The sequence below is a fragment of the Bison bison genome, unplaced genomic scaffold, assembly GCF_000754665.1.
Source record: "Bison bison bison isolate TAMUID 2011002044 unplaced genomic scaffold, Bison_UMD1.0 scf7180017864176, whole genome shotgun sequence".
Classification (NCBI taxonomy): Eukaryota; Metazoa; Chordata; class Mammalia; order Artiodactyla; family Bovidae; genus Bison; species Bison bison.
Genome location: NW_011494748.1, coordinates 4,375,476 through 4,392,747, shown reverse-complemented (window position 1 = coordinate 4,392,747; position 17,272 = coordinate 4,375,476). Strand labels below are relative to the sequence as shown.

General features: G+C 36.1%; 1 protein-coding gene across 3 annotated transcripts in view; it reads left to right on the top strand.

Annotated features, from left to right (window-relative positions):
* The window catches only part of DACH1 (dachshund family transcription factor 1), a 460,914-nt gene that overhangs the window by 167,032 nt on the left and 276,610 nt on the right, over window positions 1-17,272 (top strand). For all 3 annotated transcript variants that reach the window (XM_010842289.1, XM_010842290.1, XM_010842288.1), the window contains exon 2: window positions 10,710-10,825. In XM_010842289.1, coding sequence (XP_010840591.1) covers window positions 10,774-10,825 — 52 coding nt within the window. In that variant the 5' untranslated portion in view covers window positions 10,710-10,773. The remainder of the gene's footprint in view (window positions 1-10,709; window positions 10,826-17,272) is intronic.

Below are 17,272 nucleotides of genomic sequence, written 5' to 3'. Positions count from 1 at the left end.
TGTGGCATATTGAGTAAGACCATCTACTTTCTTGTATTGATATTTCACTTTCTACATCACTTCTGCATTGGCAGGTGCAGTCTGTACCACTGAACCCGCTGGGAAACCCCATTGTTTTATTTACGATTCCAATATAAATGAAAGCATTTGAGAAGGAGGTATTCAGAGTGTTGAAAATGGGATCTCCTATAGAGGAAAGTTGGATATTATTTTGAGGTTGAAACTGTGGACATATCTTGGGGCCAAATTCAAGGTGATCTACAAAAACAAAGCCACTGAACATGTGCAAGTACAATTATGGCATGTGGCAGTGAGACAAAAGACTAATTATGTTGTTTCTGGTTCGTACAAAATATAAGCAACAGCAGTTGCAAAGAGGATCTAGTCATTTGAAATTCAAACTGAAAAATGATAGTAATGAAAGTTTTTTCTTTGTGATGATGGAATCCATAGATTGAATAAAAGACTGTGTTCAATTTTGAATATCTTAGTTGGAATATTTTTTAATATTAAATTTTATAGAATATGGTTTTGAAGTATGACAGAAACTGTGAGAAAGAGGCCAATAAAGTAATAACTGGTCCCCAGATTTTAAGAAAACCATTTATAATGTTTCTCATTATTTTGGGATTTGTCCCTTATGGGATGTTAGTCATTCTTTGCAGACAATTTTGAAACAGATGTGTGGTGGGTAGACTTATCTGTGCTTGGAAAGCTTGTGGGAAGAAGAGAAAATTATAAGGTGATTAAAAGGTTAAAAATATTTAAGTCTCTAGAAAAGCGTGTCATTAAATGCAATTTACACACAGTATCCTCTTTGGAAGAAATATCATGTATGTCAATGTTTAATGTATGCTATGGAAAGGTAAAAATAAATAGTATTAAATTTTTATATTCTTTATTAAAACTTAATTAAATTAATTTAGTCTTTAGTGAATAAAACATTTAAAGTATATGAATATGCTTTTATGATACATCAATAGATATACTTCATAAACTGTCATGTACCTTTGATGTCAATAAAGAATCCAAATTGAGAAGAGAATACTAGGCTTCTGATTTTATAAAAACTTCATCAAAAAGTATATTCACTAAGGTAAGACATCTGTGAGTAATATATTAACTCTAATATTAATATAGTTAGTGTATTTCATGGATTGTGAAGAATCTTCTTAATGTGGTTCTCACAGATAGATTCTATAAAAGGGAGGGAGGGGACTTAAAAATTCAGGGACTAGATTTTCCCAAATATATAATCTGTCAAATAAGGACTCTCTTTAGTATTTGGGACTGTAATTAATTGTAAACACAATATACAAATGCATAAGCAGAGCTTAGCCACATTCCGATATGTTTTAACTCTTATTTTGAGGTAATTTCTATGCACTATGGTAGCTCAGCTGGTAAAGAATCTGTCTGCAATGCAGGAGACTCCAGTTTGATTCCTGGGATGGGAAGATCCCCTGGAGAAGGGATAGGCTACCCAGTCCAGCATTCTTGTACTTCCCTGGTGGCTCAGATGGTAAAGAATCTGCCCAAAATGCGGGAGACCTGCATTTGATTCCTGGGTTGCACAGATCCCCTAGAGGAGGGTGTGGCAACCCACTTCAGTATTCTGGCCTGGAGAATCCCATGGACAGAAGAGCCTGGCAGACTGCACTCCATGGTATTTCAAAGGGTCAGACATGACTAAGCACTGAGCTGGGACTTCAGATATTTTGCCAATGTCCTTTGAAACAAGATTTATATTAAATACATTTCCTGTAGTACTGAAGTCTGGATAGTGTGAGGTTTGAAGTCAGAGTCAACAATTTTTCCTCCTCATCAAGTAGCTAATTTCAACTATTATTCACTTTCTCTTTGTAATGATTTCAATTTACTCATGTTAACCTTGTGTTTTGAGTAATTATCAACTCATATCAACTTCATAGAATATGTGAATTGCTGCTTTCCTTGTCCCTGTGACAATTGTCATATGACCTGTGACACAGAAAATAGTTTGACGATGTTGAGTAATGAAAAATTTTTATAATTTGAAGATAAGCATACTGTTGGGAAGAACATATTTCTTTAGAGTACAAGTCTCGAAGCAGACTCGTTGAAAATAACAGGTTTCATGGTAAAATTTAGTAAATGCCTATTTTATAATACCTCATTTGGAGATTTAGAGTATATTTTAGCATAGTGAAAGTTTTGAGAAATTGTTCCACAAAACAAAAATATTAAAAGCTGTGGGATTCTGTGAAGTTTTTCGACAAAATATATGTATGTCTACTAAGTTTAACTGAGTGTTTACCAAATTTATTTGAGCAGAAAATGGGCTAGATTTTCCCAAGTATGTAACCTGTCAAACAGGGCCTCTCTTTAGAATTTTGGGCTGTAATTAAATGGGAACACAATACCAAATGCTTAAAAATAGCTTAAAAACAAAACAGAACCTTTTTAAAAATTTATTTTTAGTTCTTTTTCACAGGAAATTTTATTTTGTTTATTTGCATATGTATTTATTCAGTTAATGTGTAGAATTATCTACTGTCTTAGTCTTGCTCAGATTGCCAAACAGAATAGCATAAACTGGGTAGTTTAAACAACAGAAATTCATCTTCTCAAAGTTCTGGAGGCTGAGAGTCAGAGTTCAGGGTGCTTGCTCGGTCATGTTGAGTGAGGCTGTAGACATGGGTTGTAGACAACTGCCTTCTCACTATTTCCCCATGTGGCTGAGAGAGAGAGCAAGCAAGCTCCTTGGTGTCTCTTTTTTAAGAGCACTAATCCCATGATGAGGCCTCCCTGCTGCTGCCAAGTCACTTCAGTCGTGTCCGACTCTGTGCGACCCCATAGACGGCAACCCGAAACCTAATTTCTACCAAAGGCCCCACCTTCAAGTATTGTCACATTGGGGTTAGGGTTTCAGTGTAAGAATTTAGAGGGAATAAAATTCAATCTATAACACGTACCATGTAAAGAGTTAAAGGAATGTTGTATGTTTTAGGTGTATGAGTCACTAATCTGAGGATGCTTTCCAGGTGTCCAGCTGGTGATATTTTAAGTGCCTGCCCCATAGAAATAGGTATTTTGGTGACGGTGGAAAATCATCTCTTTATAGTGTTAGTTTATAGTCCATTTGTACTGAGAAATACACATGGCTGGGACACACAGCTACACAGAAAATATGAAAAGATGTCTAAACAAATTTGAGAAAGTGCTCAAATTTGCCATTATTGCACAAAACTAATGTATCTTTCAAAATTTTGCCAGGTGTAGAAAAAAACTTCATGCAATGGGAAAATTATGCTAATCATGTACTTCCTGTATTATTTATATTGTAGCCTTTCCCAAAACTAAAGGAACAAATTTAAACTAACAGGCTAACAAGTTCTTTCTAAAAGAAAACTATCCATTTATAACCTGCATATTATAAATCAGCTATAACTTTTGGTGAAATATGTACATACATTTGTCTTAAGAAATTCTTTTTGTTCTTTTATTTTGATGGATTTGTTCCATGAAGTTGATTTGATCTGCAAGATATTAATGATTATCTGTGCTTTTCTTATTTAAATTAATTTTATAGTTCTCACAAGGGTAATATTTTTACATATAATCATGTTTTTTATTAAATACTTTAAAACTGAGATGGAAAAGAAAGAAAGACTCAGTTCAGTTCAGTTCAGTCACTCAGTCGTGTCCAAATCTTTGCGACTCCATGGGCTGCATCATGCCAGGCTTCCCTGTCCAACCAACTGCCAGAGTTTACTCAAACTCATGTCCATTGAGTGGGTGATGTCATCCAACCATCTCATCCTCTGTTGTCCCCTTCTCCTGCCTTCAATCTTTCCCAGCATCAGGGTCTTTTCCAGTGAATCAGTTCATCACATCAGGGGGCCAAAGTATTGGAGTTTCAGCTTCAGCATCAGTCCTTCATGAACACCCAGGACTGATCTGCTTTAGGATGGACTGGTTGGATCTCCTTGCAGTCCAAGGGACTCTCAATAGTCTTCTCCAATACCACAGTTCAAAAGCATCAATTCTTTGGTGCTCATCTTTCTTTATAATCCAACTCTCACATCCATACATGACTACTGGAAAAACCATAGCCTTCACTAGATGGACCTTTGTGGGCAAAGTAATGTGTGTGCTTTTTAATATGCTGCCTAGGTTGGTCATAGCTTTTCTTCCATGGGAAAAAAAAGTTCTCACAAGGGTAATATTTTTACATATAATCATGTTTTTTTTAAATTTAAATTTATTTATTTTAATTTATTAAATATTTTAAAATTGAGATGGAAAAGAAAGATTAAAAGGATAAATTATACCTGGTTTCTGCTATGGATAGAGGTAAACCTCAGGATCAAAATGAGCCAGGATCATGATTTGTCCACCATAAGTTCTTTGATGTGTATGACAGAGAAACTAAAACCTTCAGATATAAAAAAAACTAGAATTCTCTATTCAGTGATAAACGTCTTAATAGTATGTGTGTTTTGTATAAAATATATGTATGTGCAAAATAGTCTAGTATGTTTTCTAGTCTTTTTTTTCTATGTATATATATTGCATTTTTTTACTTAATTTCTCTCTTTTGTGCTCCAGTATGCCATATATCGAAGTCTGTATCTTTCATTTAGAACATAAGAACTTCTTTATATTATCAGACATTCCTCATAGACATCACTCTTTCTGACTCCATAATATTCAAATGGGAGTATAAATCATTAAGCAAATTGTATCTTTCCAATCAGAAATACTAGTATATATGCAGTTCATATATATGAATACATTTCTCATTTTTTTTGGCTTGGTTTTGAGGAAACTTAATAGAAGAAAATTATGCAGAATATAAACACACAACTGGTACTTTTTGGGTAAATAGATTCAAGAGGGCAAATGAACTCTTCTTGATGAATGGAGCGAGCTGCTTTTATCCCTAATGCTTGTTGTGTCCCAAGACTAAAATCAGTGCTCACTGGCTGCTGTGTATTTTTCTTCTTCATTGTTATCCCACAGGCTATTTAATTTTATATTCTGTCTCAAAGAAACGGGGGTCTTTATTCTCATAACTTTTATGTCTATGCAATTGCTTGTTGTACAGTAGCTCCTGTCCTTTAGATACATGGAGGAAGGAATTGTATGATTGAATAGCATCCTTCTTGCCTTTCTCTAAATAGGTAGGATTTGGAACCTAAATTTCTGCTAAGCAGTGACTTTTGCATTTTCCGATTTATAGCTATCACAGTCTGTTTCTGGATTTCACGGGTTTCTCTGCTCCAGTCCCAGGAGAAGAGTTGAACTTAACTTCCCAAGAACTGCTGAAGAGGTTAGCAGAAGATGATGCTTGTGGAGGAGGTTAGGGGTTGCACAGTCTGTCAAGTGCCCTCCAACATTCAGATATCTCTCAGTATTTTGATGGACTTAGCCTCTTTGAGTTAAGTTAGATATTTATACTGAATAAGCACACTAAGTGGAAGAGTTGGTAACCATTGTACAGTTAGGGGAGAGACAGAGATTAACCTGAGACTGATTTAATGATGTAGACAAAGGAGAGACACCCACCCACTGATCTCTCTGGAGAAGAAATCTTTCTGATTTCGTGGAACTGCAGGAAACCATAAGCCTGAGTGGATTCCTAGGTAAGTGAGATACTAAGTGCAGTCATCTCTAGTGATTACCCTACTCTTTTAATGCAAGCAGGTGAAAATACTCAAGGCTGCACCGTGGCTCATGTGTGAAGCTGGCAAAAACAATTACCAAAGCCATAAATTTTGATTTCAGTCAAGCTATTAAGGGTAATAATTTATTTAAGTAAGGTCTTCTGCTTTGATTAGAACTAAGAGAGTTCAGCTGCTCTGATACTCTGGGGGTAGAGCTGGGTTACTGGTGTAGTAAGGAGGCTTGAAGGTGTCTGCTGTTGAAGCAATTGATCATTCCCTGAAGAAGTGCCTTTGCTAACTGTTTCATTCCTCTTTTCAGTGAAGTTGTTGTTTTTCTTCCCAAGAATAACTTATTTCTAACAAAACAAACAGGCCCATTAAAAAAAAAATGCTGATTTAGTCAGATATTCACAGAAGTTAAGCGGCTTGATCAAGGTCACACCTTCTAATAAATAGGTTGGAACTACTATTTAAAATGAGATCTATCCAGAGAGTATAACCCGTGTTTCTGAGCACTGCACTACACAGTGTCTCCTGGAAGTTCCTTAAATTTCTCTTGAAAGTAATTTAAATATCTAAGTATTTTATGATTAAGTTATCTTCCTAGATTTTCTAGACTTAAATCCTCTAGCAGTTAGTGATCAAGAGTGCAGTAAAGGTAATACACCAAGCCTGTCAATAAGGAGACTTAACTATAGGTCATAAGGGATAGAGGAAAGTCTTGTTAATCAACAAACCTAACTTCCCCGGCAACCAAGAAGTCTCCTATAATTCCAAGAATAGCTTCCTCTTGTTCTTAGGGAAAAGGATAAATGACCTGTCTTTCCTTGGAAATCTTTCTTTGGAGTTCTTCCCACTTCCCCTATTATTTACCTAGGTATCTTAAGATTGCTGCTGCTGCTGCTAGGTCGCTTCAGTCGTGTCCAACTCTGTGCGACGCCAGAGACAGCAGCCCACCAGGCTCCCCCGTCCCTGGGATTCCCTAGGCAAGAACATTGGAGTGGGTTGCCATTTCCTTCTCCAATGCATGAAAGTGAAAAGTGAAAGTGAAGTCACTCAGTCGTGCCCGACTCTTAGTGACCCCATAGACTGAAGCCTACCAGGCTTCTCTGTCCATGGGACTTTGCAGGCAAGAGTACTGGAGTGGGTTGCCATTGCCTGCTCTCCCCTAATTGCAAAGTCATCCCTAGTAGAGTGTGTGCAGATTGTTTTAGGGTGTCACCACCACCAAGGATATTTGCATTTTAATGGAAGGCTTTAAAATATCTTAAATCTTCCAGTCTAAAAGCAGTAAATCTCTATTGGTGAGGTTGGAGGCAACTTGATAGATTGGGCAGGAGCTATCTAGGGTGAAAAGAGCCCACTGGGTCTCTCCTAATCACAGCGTGAAATAAAGTGTTCCTACTTAGTAGCCTGACTTCTACTTCCTGACTGAAGGCTGTGAAGACAGCTCCTGTGGCCTGAATAATAAAGTACTGCTGAACAGTTTCATCTTCTTTAAAAGCAAAACAAATTCAAGAACTAAAACTTTCAAATCTTAACTTCCTTTTCCTTTCACACTTTTTTCATGGCATCTTGTTTGAGTTCTCTTGATACTTATTTTTCTCTGAGCTTCAGATGGATATTTAGCATCTTTAGACTCAGAATCCCAAATTTCTTTTGCGTCTCACTTTTCATTTCCTGGAATCTTGGAGACTACTGGAATGGGTGAGGAATTTGAAGAATTGTGGTGAAAGTTTTAACGAATTGAATTAAAATTTATTTAAATACATACACTGAGCTATTTTAACTGAGGTATTTTAACAACAACAACAAAAAAGTACTTTCTACCATACAGTCTTGGGAGTGAAGTAAATAAGCAGATTACTATAGTTAGTGCAGAAAAGGCTAAAATAGAATTATTCACCGTGAACCGTCATAGTGCATAGAAGGAATACTCAATAGAAGGCATTGGTAGGAAGGATGATGAATGTTTAGTCAGTAAAAGGCAGCTGAGGGTGGGTTGAAGTAATAAAAGTCTTAGATGACAAAGACAGTGACTTGTATAGAGGTAGTATATTAGGAGATCGAAGCAACATGGGACACTGATAATAAATTCATTAAGGCCAAATATGAGCAATGAATGTAGGAAAAACAGGATGAGATTGGAAATGTAGACCAGGGCTAAGTATTGAAAGGCCTTGTTACAGTGCTGCTGCTGCTGCTGCTGCTAAGTCGCTTCAGTCGTGTCCAACTCTGTGCGACCCCATAGACGGCAGCCCACCAGGCACCCCCGTCCCTGGGATTCTCCAGGCAAGAATACTGGAGTGGGTTGCCATTTCCTTCTCCAATGCATGAATGTGAAAAGTGAAAGGGAAGTCGCTCAGTCATGCCCAGCTCCTAGCAATGCCATGGACTGCAGCCTACGAGGCGCCTCTGTCCATGGGATTTTCCAGGCAAGAGTACGGGAGTGGGGTGCCATCTAAGGAGTGTCAATGCTATAGGGAACTATTGGTATCTTTGTGTACGTGCTCAGTTGCTCAGTCATGCCCAACTCTTTGTGACTCTGTGGGCTGTCGCTTGCCAGGCTCCTGTCTCCATAGAATTTTCCAGATAAGAATACTGGAGTGGGTTGCCATTTTCTACTCCAAGGGATCTTCCTGACCCAGGGATTTGAACTCATGTCTCTTTGTGATTCCTGCTTTGGCAGGCAGATTCTTTACCACTGTGTCACCTGGGAAGTCACTGATGCCTTTAAGCAGTTGAAAAACATGATTAAAAAAAAAAAAATCCTTCCAAAATCAGTACAGAGAGTTATCTAGACTTCACTTTCAGCTCTAGCATGGGGCAAAGCTGAGGGTAGGTCTTGAAAGAGCTGTGATAGTAGATCAAATAAGGAAGGAGGGATTGATCTGGAATACAGGTGTGGGCATAGAGAGATATCTTCACTGGGATAATATTTGAGTGTACAAGGAAGGGAAAGACACAGCCGAGTCTTGGATTTTTGGCTTAGTCAATTAGGTGCCATTTTGATTAACCAAGGAAAAGTAGGTTTTAATGAAGAAGATGCTGAGTTCAAATTTGGACAAACTGAATCTTAGATTATTATAGAACATAAGCAGGGATTTCCAGTAGACAGGCATTAATCCGTGGGAATCCCAGGAGAAAGATCAGGCTGTAGATAAGATTTAGCAGTTATTCCTTATCATATCAGTAATGTTAATAGAAGAAATCACTCAGGGAGAGTGGAGACTAGCAGAGCACTGTTGGTGGGCTCTAGGCTCATAATATAAGTTAGAGAATCAACTGAGGATGAAGAGTAATTACAGAGAATAAGTAGCCTGAGAGATGTTTCAGTATTCACAGGACAGTGTCCTTATTGGTTAGCTGCCTAAACAGATACACAATCTACTTACTCTTGGTTCAAAGTCCTCCAGGATCTGGCCCTAGGCAGTAAGTCTACAGTATGGATTTCTGCCACTTATTTTATTTGACCTGTTTCAACTTATTGGAAAAAAAATCTTGTACATTCACACATTTTCAGGTTTCCATTCCTTTCTCACATTCCCATTGAAGTGTGATTTCTGTTCTTTTTCTCTCCATGTCCAACTCATCATTCAGAATTCTGTTCTAATCTCCCAGGGCAATGAAATCTTAACTCCAACAGGGAGTTATCTATCATTATCCAGCTTTTCCACATTAGTGTTCAGACTGCAACTTGGTTAGGACACAGCACATTTGAATTTGCATCCTAGTTCTTTATGTACCAGATTTGTCCCACTTGACAAGAGTATAAGCTCTTAAAGACTAAGAACTCCTTCTCCCAAATTAGCCCCCACAGTGCACTGCTTTAAAAAGAGCAAATGCAATATTTGTTAAATGACCACATACATTACTTACACTAAATAATAGAGATAGGATCTTTGAATCTTCTGACAAGGCAAAGGATCTCAGTTGAGGCTTACATGGAAATGTTAACTTATGAAGGATGCATCTGGAGGTTTTGATATATCTTGGCACATATTGGCCAGTAAATGACAGAAAAGCCTTTCATAAATGAACATTCATGATACAGAGGCAGACAGAGGAAACATAATGCTAATTATGTTTGCTTCAAAACTTGCTATTATATTCTTCATGTTTTCCTTATACAAGAATGGTGAATATGTGTATCCTTTTCACTTTCTGCTTTGATAATTTTAAAAATTATGCTTGTAAAACAGGCAAGTGAAAAAGTACTATTAAAACACAAACAGGATTTTTAATTATTCTAAAGTCAGATATAAGATGTTACTCTGGCCATTTCTTAATGATGTCCTACAAATAATCCTAAGCATTTCCAATAGAATTTTTAGTATATTTAAACTAAGGCAACCTAGTGGGGCTCTTCATTTAAATAGAATAAGGGTTAAATGATAACTTGACTTATCTTTTAAATGACAAAAAATAAAGAAATTGCAAGACCTTTTCACACATTAGATATGTATTGTCATTTATCATCTAGATATCAGGCTAGCAGTGCAAAGTAATAAAACATATCATCGAAAAATGTGCTATAGGTCTGAATCACTCTTTCATTCCACCTCCCAGCTAACTGTAGTATTAAATCAAACAAGCAGAACATTTCCTTAGGCAGCCATTGCCTTTTAATTTCCTGAAGAACCTTAAAATATCATTCATTACAAGTACTACACATATTTGGTTTTTAAAAGTCTCATAAATCAATAGCAGGCTGACTGTAATAATTATTACAAGTTAGTGCATAATTTTCGTGCTGAAGGCTGCATGCAGAACTTTAGCATATGCAAACGAGGCAATTCAAACTGTGTATAGATATTAATATGAAGAAGCAGGTAACGAGGTGCAGGCTATGAATTATGCATCAAGAGTGGCTGATCTTCAATGAAGAAAATGAATTCAGCATGTAATCTAATTAGTGATGGAAGTCTATTACATCTAACTGCAAAAGCAACCGTCCTTGAAACAAATTTATTTACAGTCCATGTTACCACTTGAAACAACTTTGAAATGATGTGTAAGACAACAGCTTAATTGTAAAAATTTTTTGTTTGTTTGTTTCAGTTCTAGACCTGGAAGGCCTCCTAAGAGGACTCAAAGTGTCACCTCCCCAGAGAACTCTCATATCATGCCACATTCTGTCCCGGGCCTTATGTCTCCTGGGATAATCCCACCAACAGGTAAGAGTGCTACTGACTGATGCCTAAAATATTCAAAATCAGCCAACACCATTGCTTTCATATATACCTGTGTTTACATAGATTTTACACTCATCAGCTATATTTTGTTCACACTAAGACCATGTTACTGATGAGAATTTATTTCAAAACTGCATTATGATTATCATCATTTCCTTATTTAAAATAAAATGAAAGACATTTAATTGAACACAGTTCTAGGGTTTATTCTAATTAATTCTCTTGCTAATATCAAATAACAAATTATTATCCCTAGCTCAGAGAGAATCAATGACTTTCCCAAGGTCAATCAGCTGATCACTGTCAGTGGCTAGTCAAACCCAAATCTCTGGATTCTAAGCTTATATTTCATTCCATAAAAACTCCAAACTAGGTTAACATGCAACCAAACAAAAGACCATAACTATGTCAAATAGAAATATCTCCTATTTTTTCCTAAACTATTTCTATTAGAAGCATCTGAAAGATGTTTATTATTAGAATTTTTTCAATGTGCAAGTAAAAGAATACTCTTGACCACATAAGCGCTATGTCATAAACAACTTTAATAATATACTGCATGCAAAAATAGCTCATTTGATTTTCACCACCTGAATGTGTTCATTAATTCTTTTACTTACTCACACATGTCTGCTCACTTTCCTCACTTTCATCCAGACTCAGAACAAATTAAACTAATAGTCATAATGAAATTATTATTATATAGCATATAGTATTTATTTATTCTTGCCATCATGAAAGTTTGTTGAGGAGATAGACATATAAATATGTAAGTGTCATTTAACAATAACTGGAACAGTAAAGAGAATCTAGCAAGATCAGGAGAAAGTCTTCATTTTTTTCTCTGAATGCCCATGTTAGTGTTTTCTTTTTCTATTGTAACACTTGTCTTTTTCTAGGCTGTGATATAATCACGGGTGTCTTATTTCACATTCCATACTGCATTGAAAGCTCCTTGGAAGGAATGGCTCTTTTAACTCACCTTTACTTTTGTGACAGTGTCTGAATAGTTTGTTCACTTTTATGAACCTTTATCAAACATCCACTGAGTTGAATTTGAAGTTATTTGTTCATTTTATGTATTTACATTTTTTAGTAAGATATGAAAGGTTCTTAAAAGTAAATGATTCACTTTCCAATGAAGAGTTATATTTTTATGCTAATGCTTGCAGGTGAAAAATTGAGAAACAGAAAAATGAAATCAATAGCTGAAAATAACCCAATTACAGAGCATGTATCATCATTCCTATTTGTTAATTTAGGTCATGATTCACAAGTGACTGAATCCTACTGCCTGAAATTCTAATTCCAAATTTGATATTTAGGAATGAAATAGGTAGCGTTTTGTTAAGGATGAACATTTTATTTAACTAAATAAAATTTTCTGATTTACAAATTTTGGGCAAGGGGGTTGGTACTGTGCAGACAAGGTGGAAAGAAAATCTTAGCTTTTTATGTTTTATGATTGAAAGACTCAGGTGTGCTAGAAGAAAGAGTCTTTGACTTCTCAATGAATATGTCTGGGGCTTTAAAAATAATCATTTTAATAATCATTATTTTGTATTTGATAAGTTTGTGTTGATTCTAACTAATCGGTTATGTTTGGGGTGAAAAGTATTCTAGATTGTTTTCGTATTGAAATAGGGAAGATCTAGTTCCAAATTGCCTGCCAGCGTTTTAAGGTGAAAACAATAAATACTTCACCACCTAAGAGATGGTGAGATAAGATGATATCATCAGGATCTAAGTATAGCAGCACCTTCCACAGTTAAGACCATCAAGTAACTTTGGGGTAAGAAGTTTTGAAACAACTGAAGATCACAAGCCAAAACTCAAAATCAAAATATTAAGTCATTTTTGATAGATCCCTTTCTGAAATATCTTTTAACTTGGTGAACAGAGATACTGAAGGTAATTTTAACTTGACTCATCACTTCATTTTTGAAGCAGGACCATTTCATACATTTTATGTGCTTTTTAAAAAACTTTTGTTCTTACTAATATGTTGTGAGCCCAGAAATTAAGATTTCTCTCGAGCTGTTACATTGAAAGGGGCTTCCCTGGTGGTTCAGAGGTTAAAGCATCTCCCTGCAATGCGGGAGACCCGAGTTGGATCCCTGGGTTGGGAAGATTCCCTGGAGAAGGAAACGGCAACCCACTCCAGTATTCTTGCCTGGAGAATCCCATGGAGGGAGGAGCCTGGTAGGCTACAGTCCACGGGGTTGCAAAGAGTCGAACATGACTGAGTTACTTCACTTCATTACATTGAAACAAGCCTTAAGAGTCATATTCCAGAGAAGGATGAGGAAATGGAGACTTACCAGGAGAGTAGACTGAATTTGAAGACGTGGATTTAGATAGTTTAATACTCTATAGTTCCCAGGGAATGGCTTTAAAACAAGTCTTGTGAACTCACTGTTGCCTAATTCACTTAATTCAAATTTTGGACATTTGGCCAAAGATTTGAAACTGCCAGAAGTTTGACTGTTGTGCGTGAATCATGCTATCTTAATATATTCTTATGATTGCTCTTTTTACACAAAGTTTTTCTAGATGGAGAAGTCTCTAAATTTTAGAGACTACAGAATAATATCTTAAACTCCTAGAGCATGTTTATTCTATCTTAAAACATTAGCTGGAAATTTAATCATTGTAAAGATATCATATAGTTCACAAAAGCGTGGAACACTTTTCTCCCAAGGAGTACTTAGTGTACTGGGGGAATATGATTCAATAGGGATATATAGACATTTTGTCCCAGAACTTTATTTATATTTGTTACTTTCTTTAAAAGTAAAATGCTATTTTTTCCCAAAGTGGGAAAGATAAAATATGTTATTTCTTGAAACATTGAAAAAATGATATAGCAACTTTTTTTTTTTTTTTTTTTACATTAAGCAAAGTAGTTTAAGGCTATTTCTCTATATTTTTGACCTGTGAGTTTGGAGTTTAAAACATCTTTTTCCCAGGAATTCCTAGGTGGTGCTACTGATAAAGAACCCACCTGCCAATACAAGAGATATAAGAGATATGGGTTTGATCCTTGGGTTGGGCATGGCAACCCACTCCAGTATCCTTGCCTGGAGAATCCCATGGACAGAGGAGCCTGGTAGGCTGCAGTCATAGTGCTGCAAAGAGTTGGATAGAACTGAAGCCACTTAGCATGCACAATATCTTTTAATGACTTGGAAATCATTGTTCTAAAACTAGCAAAACAAGTACAAAAACATATAGACCTCAAAAGAACAAAGAAGGAAACAACTCACTCTCAAATCTCAAATCCTTTATAAGATTACATCATTGACTGCATATAAATATTGACCTGTACTTTTGTACTCCAATATTACCATTTGGAAAGCATAATAGATACAGATTCACCTTCAAGGTTGCCTGAATTGGTCCTTGACAAAAGCTTATTTATTTTGATAATTTATAAAAATCTATCAATTTGTTTCCAATCATTTCCTCATTTTTCTTTTCAACAACTGAACACTGTAGTTAAGTTATAATCTTTCCTTAAGGAATTTGCTTTTCTAAAAAAAAAATAAAGACTATATTTTTAAAAAGTGTGTTCCCAGCCCTAGGATTATTTACTTAGGTATCTATAATTTGAAAAGAAAAAACTTTAAAATTGCTTATGGAGTTTTTGTTTGCTATTTTGGTTGTTCAAGTGGGCTTGTGTGTAACCTTAGAAGGGGGCGTGGGCAGATGGTGATAATTTCTAAATTTATGGTTGTCACTGGGTGCCATAGCAACCAGAAGTGGAAGTTAATGAAAGAAAGAAGGTTCTTTGTAGAGTCTCACAACACAACACCTCCTGTAGTGCTCTCTACATTTATTTGGACTGAGCACATATCATAAATCATTTTTGATAATAAATACCAGTTTGAAATAAATTCATCCTAGCAACAGAATTTCCGTAACATTCATACTTTTTATAGAATCATGTGTATTTTACAATTAAGGAAAGGGTTACTTAGGACTTCTAAATACTCCCCTCCTGTGCCAGGAGTGCAATTTGAGATAGCATATTTGGCCAATTTCTTGATTTTATCTTTAGGGCAGAATGCAAACTAGTTTTGAAACACAATTTTCATGTAAGTTTTAAGAAATAACTCAGTGACTCTCAGTATTTGCCTTTTTCATTAAAAAAAGTTATCCATTACCTATTTTTCCCAAATACATTCAAGTTAAATGAATAGATGATTCATAGTTTTGCTTCTTAGACACATCTTTTCTCTCACTGTGGCCTTGTAGGCAAATAATATGCGATCAGGATTAAAAAAAAGCAATTGTAAACACAAAGGCACTATGGTTAAAAAGTAAGAACCTATAAATGCAGTTTTACTATTGTGGAAATAATATTATACTAGGGCAGTATTAGCAAGAGTCAATTCTGTTGAAATATTTTTGTCTTAAAAAAATAGGAAAGTATTCTCATGTGGATTTATAATTCAAAGACATTTTCAAAGTTTATAGGCTTTATTTTTCTTTCTAAATATTACCAACTGGCAACAGCATCCAAACTACCTGTTTTTTTTTTTTTTTTTAGTATCAACATTTGTAATATTTTAAATTCATTAAGCTTTCCAACTTCCAAGGGAAAAATTCATTATGTGGAAATGTGTTTTCCATATTGAGAACTTTATCATAACAAATGCATTGTATTCCCTGGAGAGGCTCCCAAGTAAGAATAACAAGTAAAACAGTCACAAATGAGTTGATCATCTTCACTAATAATTTAAACATAAAAATCTTTTGAATGCCTTACTCAAAGAATAAATATGATACAAAACATTTAAGACATTAATGTTTATGCAGTATATATAAATATGTATTTTCATACATCTGTATGTAGGAAATACTTGTGAAACTTAATCATTGGACATTTTGAAAGTAATGCATTTGACTTATCAGTATCTGATGCATGTTGTTTGTTGTTGCTGTTTAGTGGCTAAGTCCTATATGACTCTGTTGAGACCCCATGGACTCAAGCAGCCTGCCAGGCTCCTCTGTCCATGGGATTTTCCAGGCAAGAATACTGTGGTGGGTTGCCATTTCCTTCTTTATGGGATCTTCCCAATCCAGGGGTCCAAACTCACATCTCTTGCATTGGCAGGCATTTCTTTATCACTGAGCTACCAGAATTTCAAGTACTTTTCCCTTTAAATTTTTCTTGAAAAGAAAGTAATTTATCTTTAAGTAATTTATCTTCTTTTTCCTTTTTGGAAGGCTGATAGCTCAGTTGGTAAAGAATCAGCCTGCAATGCAGGAGACCTGGGTTCGGTCGCTGGGTTGGGAAGATCCCCTGGGGAAGGAAAAGGCTAACCCACTCTACTATTCTGGCTTGGAGAATTTCGTGACCCCTGGAAAAGTCCATGGGGTCGCAAGAGTCAGATACTAGTGAGCACTTTAACCTAAATTTGAAATTCATCACATAATTTGTTTAATTTTAAAACTTGTACTGAACACTGTTAGTTTCCTGTGGCTACTGTAACAAATTACCACTTATATTGTGACTACAATAAATAAAAAATTAATTCTGTCACAGTTCTGAAAGTGAAAGTGAAGTCGCTCAGTCTTGTCCAACTCTTTGCGACCCCATAGACTGTAGCCTACCAGGTTCCTCTGTCCATGGGATTTTCCAGGCAATAGTACTGGAGTGGATTGCCATTTCCTTCTCCAGGGGATCTTCTCAACCCAGGGCTCGAACCCGGGTCTCCCACATTGTAGACAGACGCTTTACCGTCTGAGCCACCATTCAAAAACAAGCAGCACACGTCCATCTCAAGTTATCGGTGGGGCCACACTCCCTCTGGAATCTCTTTGGGAGCACCTGTTTCCTTACCTTTTTGAGCTTCTGGAGACTCCAGCTTCCCTTGGCTTGTGACCGTAATTTCCACCTATTCTTGTGTGTGTGTCTGTGTGTGTATGTGTGTGTGTGTAAATCTCCTTTTTTTTTCTCTTGAGAGGACACATGTGGATGTATTTAGGACACATCAGATTATCCAAAATCAACTCCCCATCTCAAAATCATCAGTGTCATCATATCTCCAAAGATTCTCCTCTTAAGGAGGCATTCACAGGTTAAAAAATGTGAGCATAACTTTGGGATCCTTGTCAGCCTTCCACACCCAGAAAGTTCCTGGTTGAGATATTAAGAGGGCCCCAAGTGTGGTATGAAAGTTATCCATACCAATGGATTTTGGTGATTGTTTACCACAGTATGCCATTGTGTAGAGTACTGCTAGCCACAAAGCAGATATTCAACATAAGTATTTGTTCAGGAATATGGCTAATATATGTTTATCAAGGGATTTCTGTGAGACATGATTAAACCTCAGAGTTACAAATTTCAACATTGGTGTTATAATGCAGTTTATAAAACCCATTTAAGTACAGTTAGGCTCCAGATTAAAGATGCAGAGT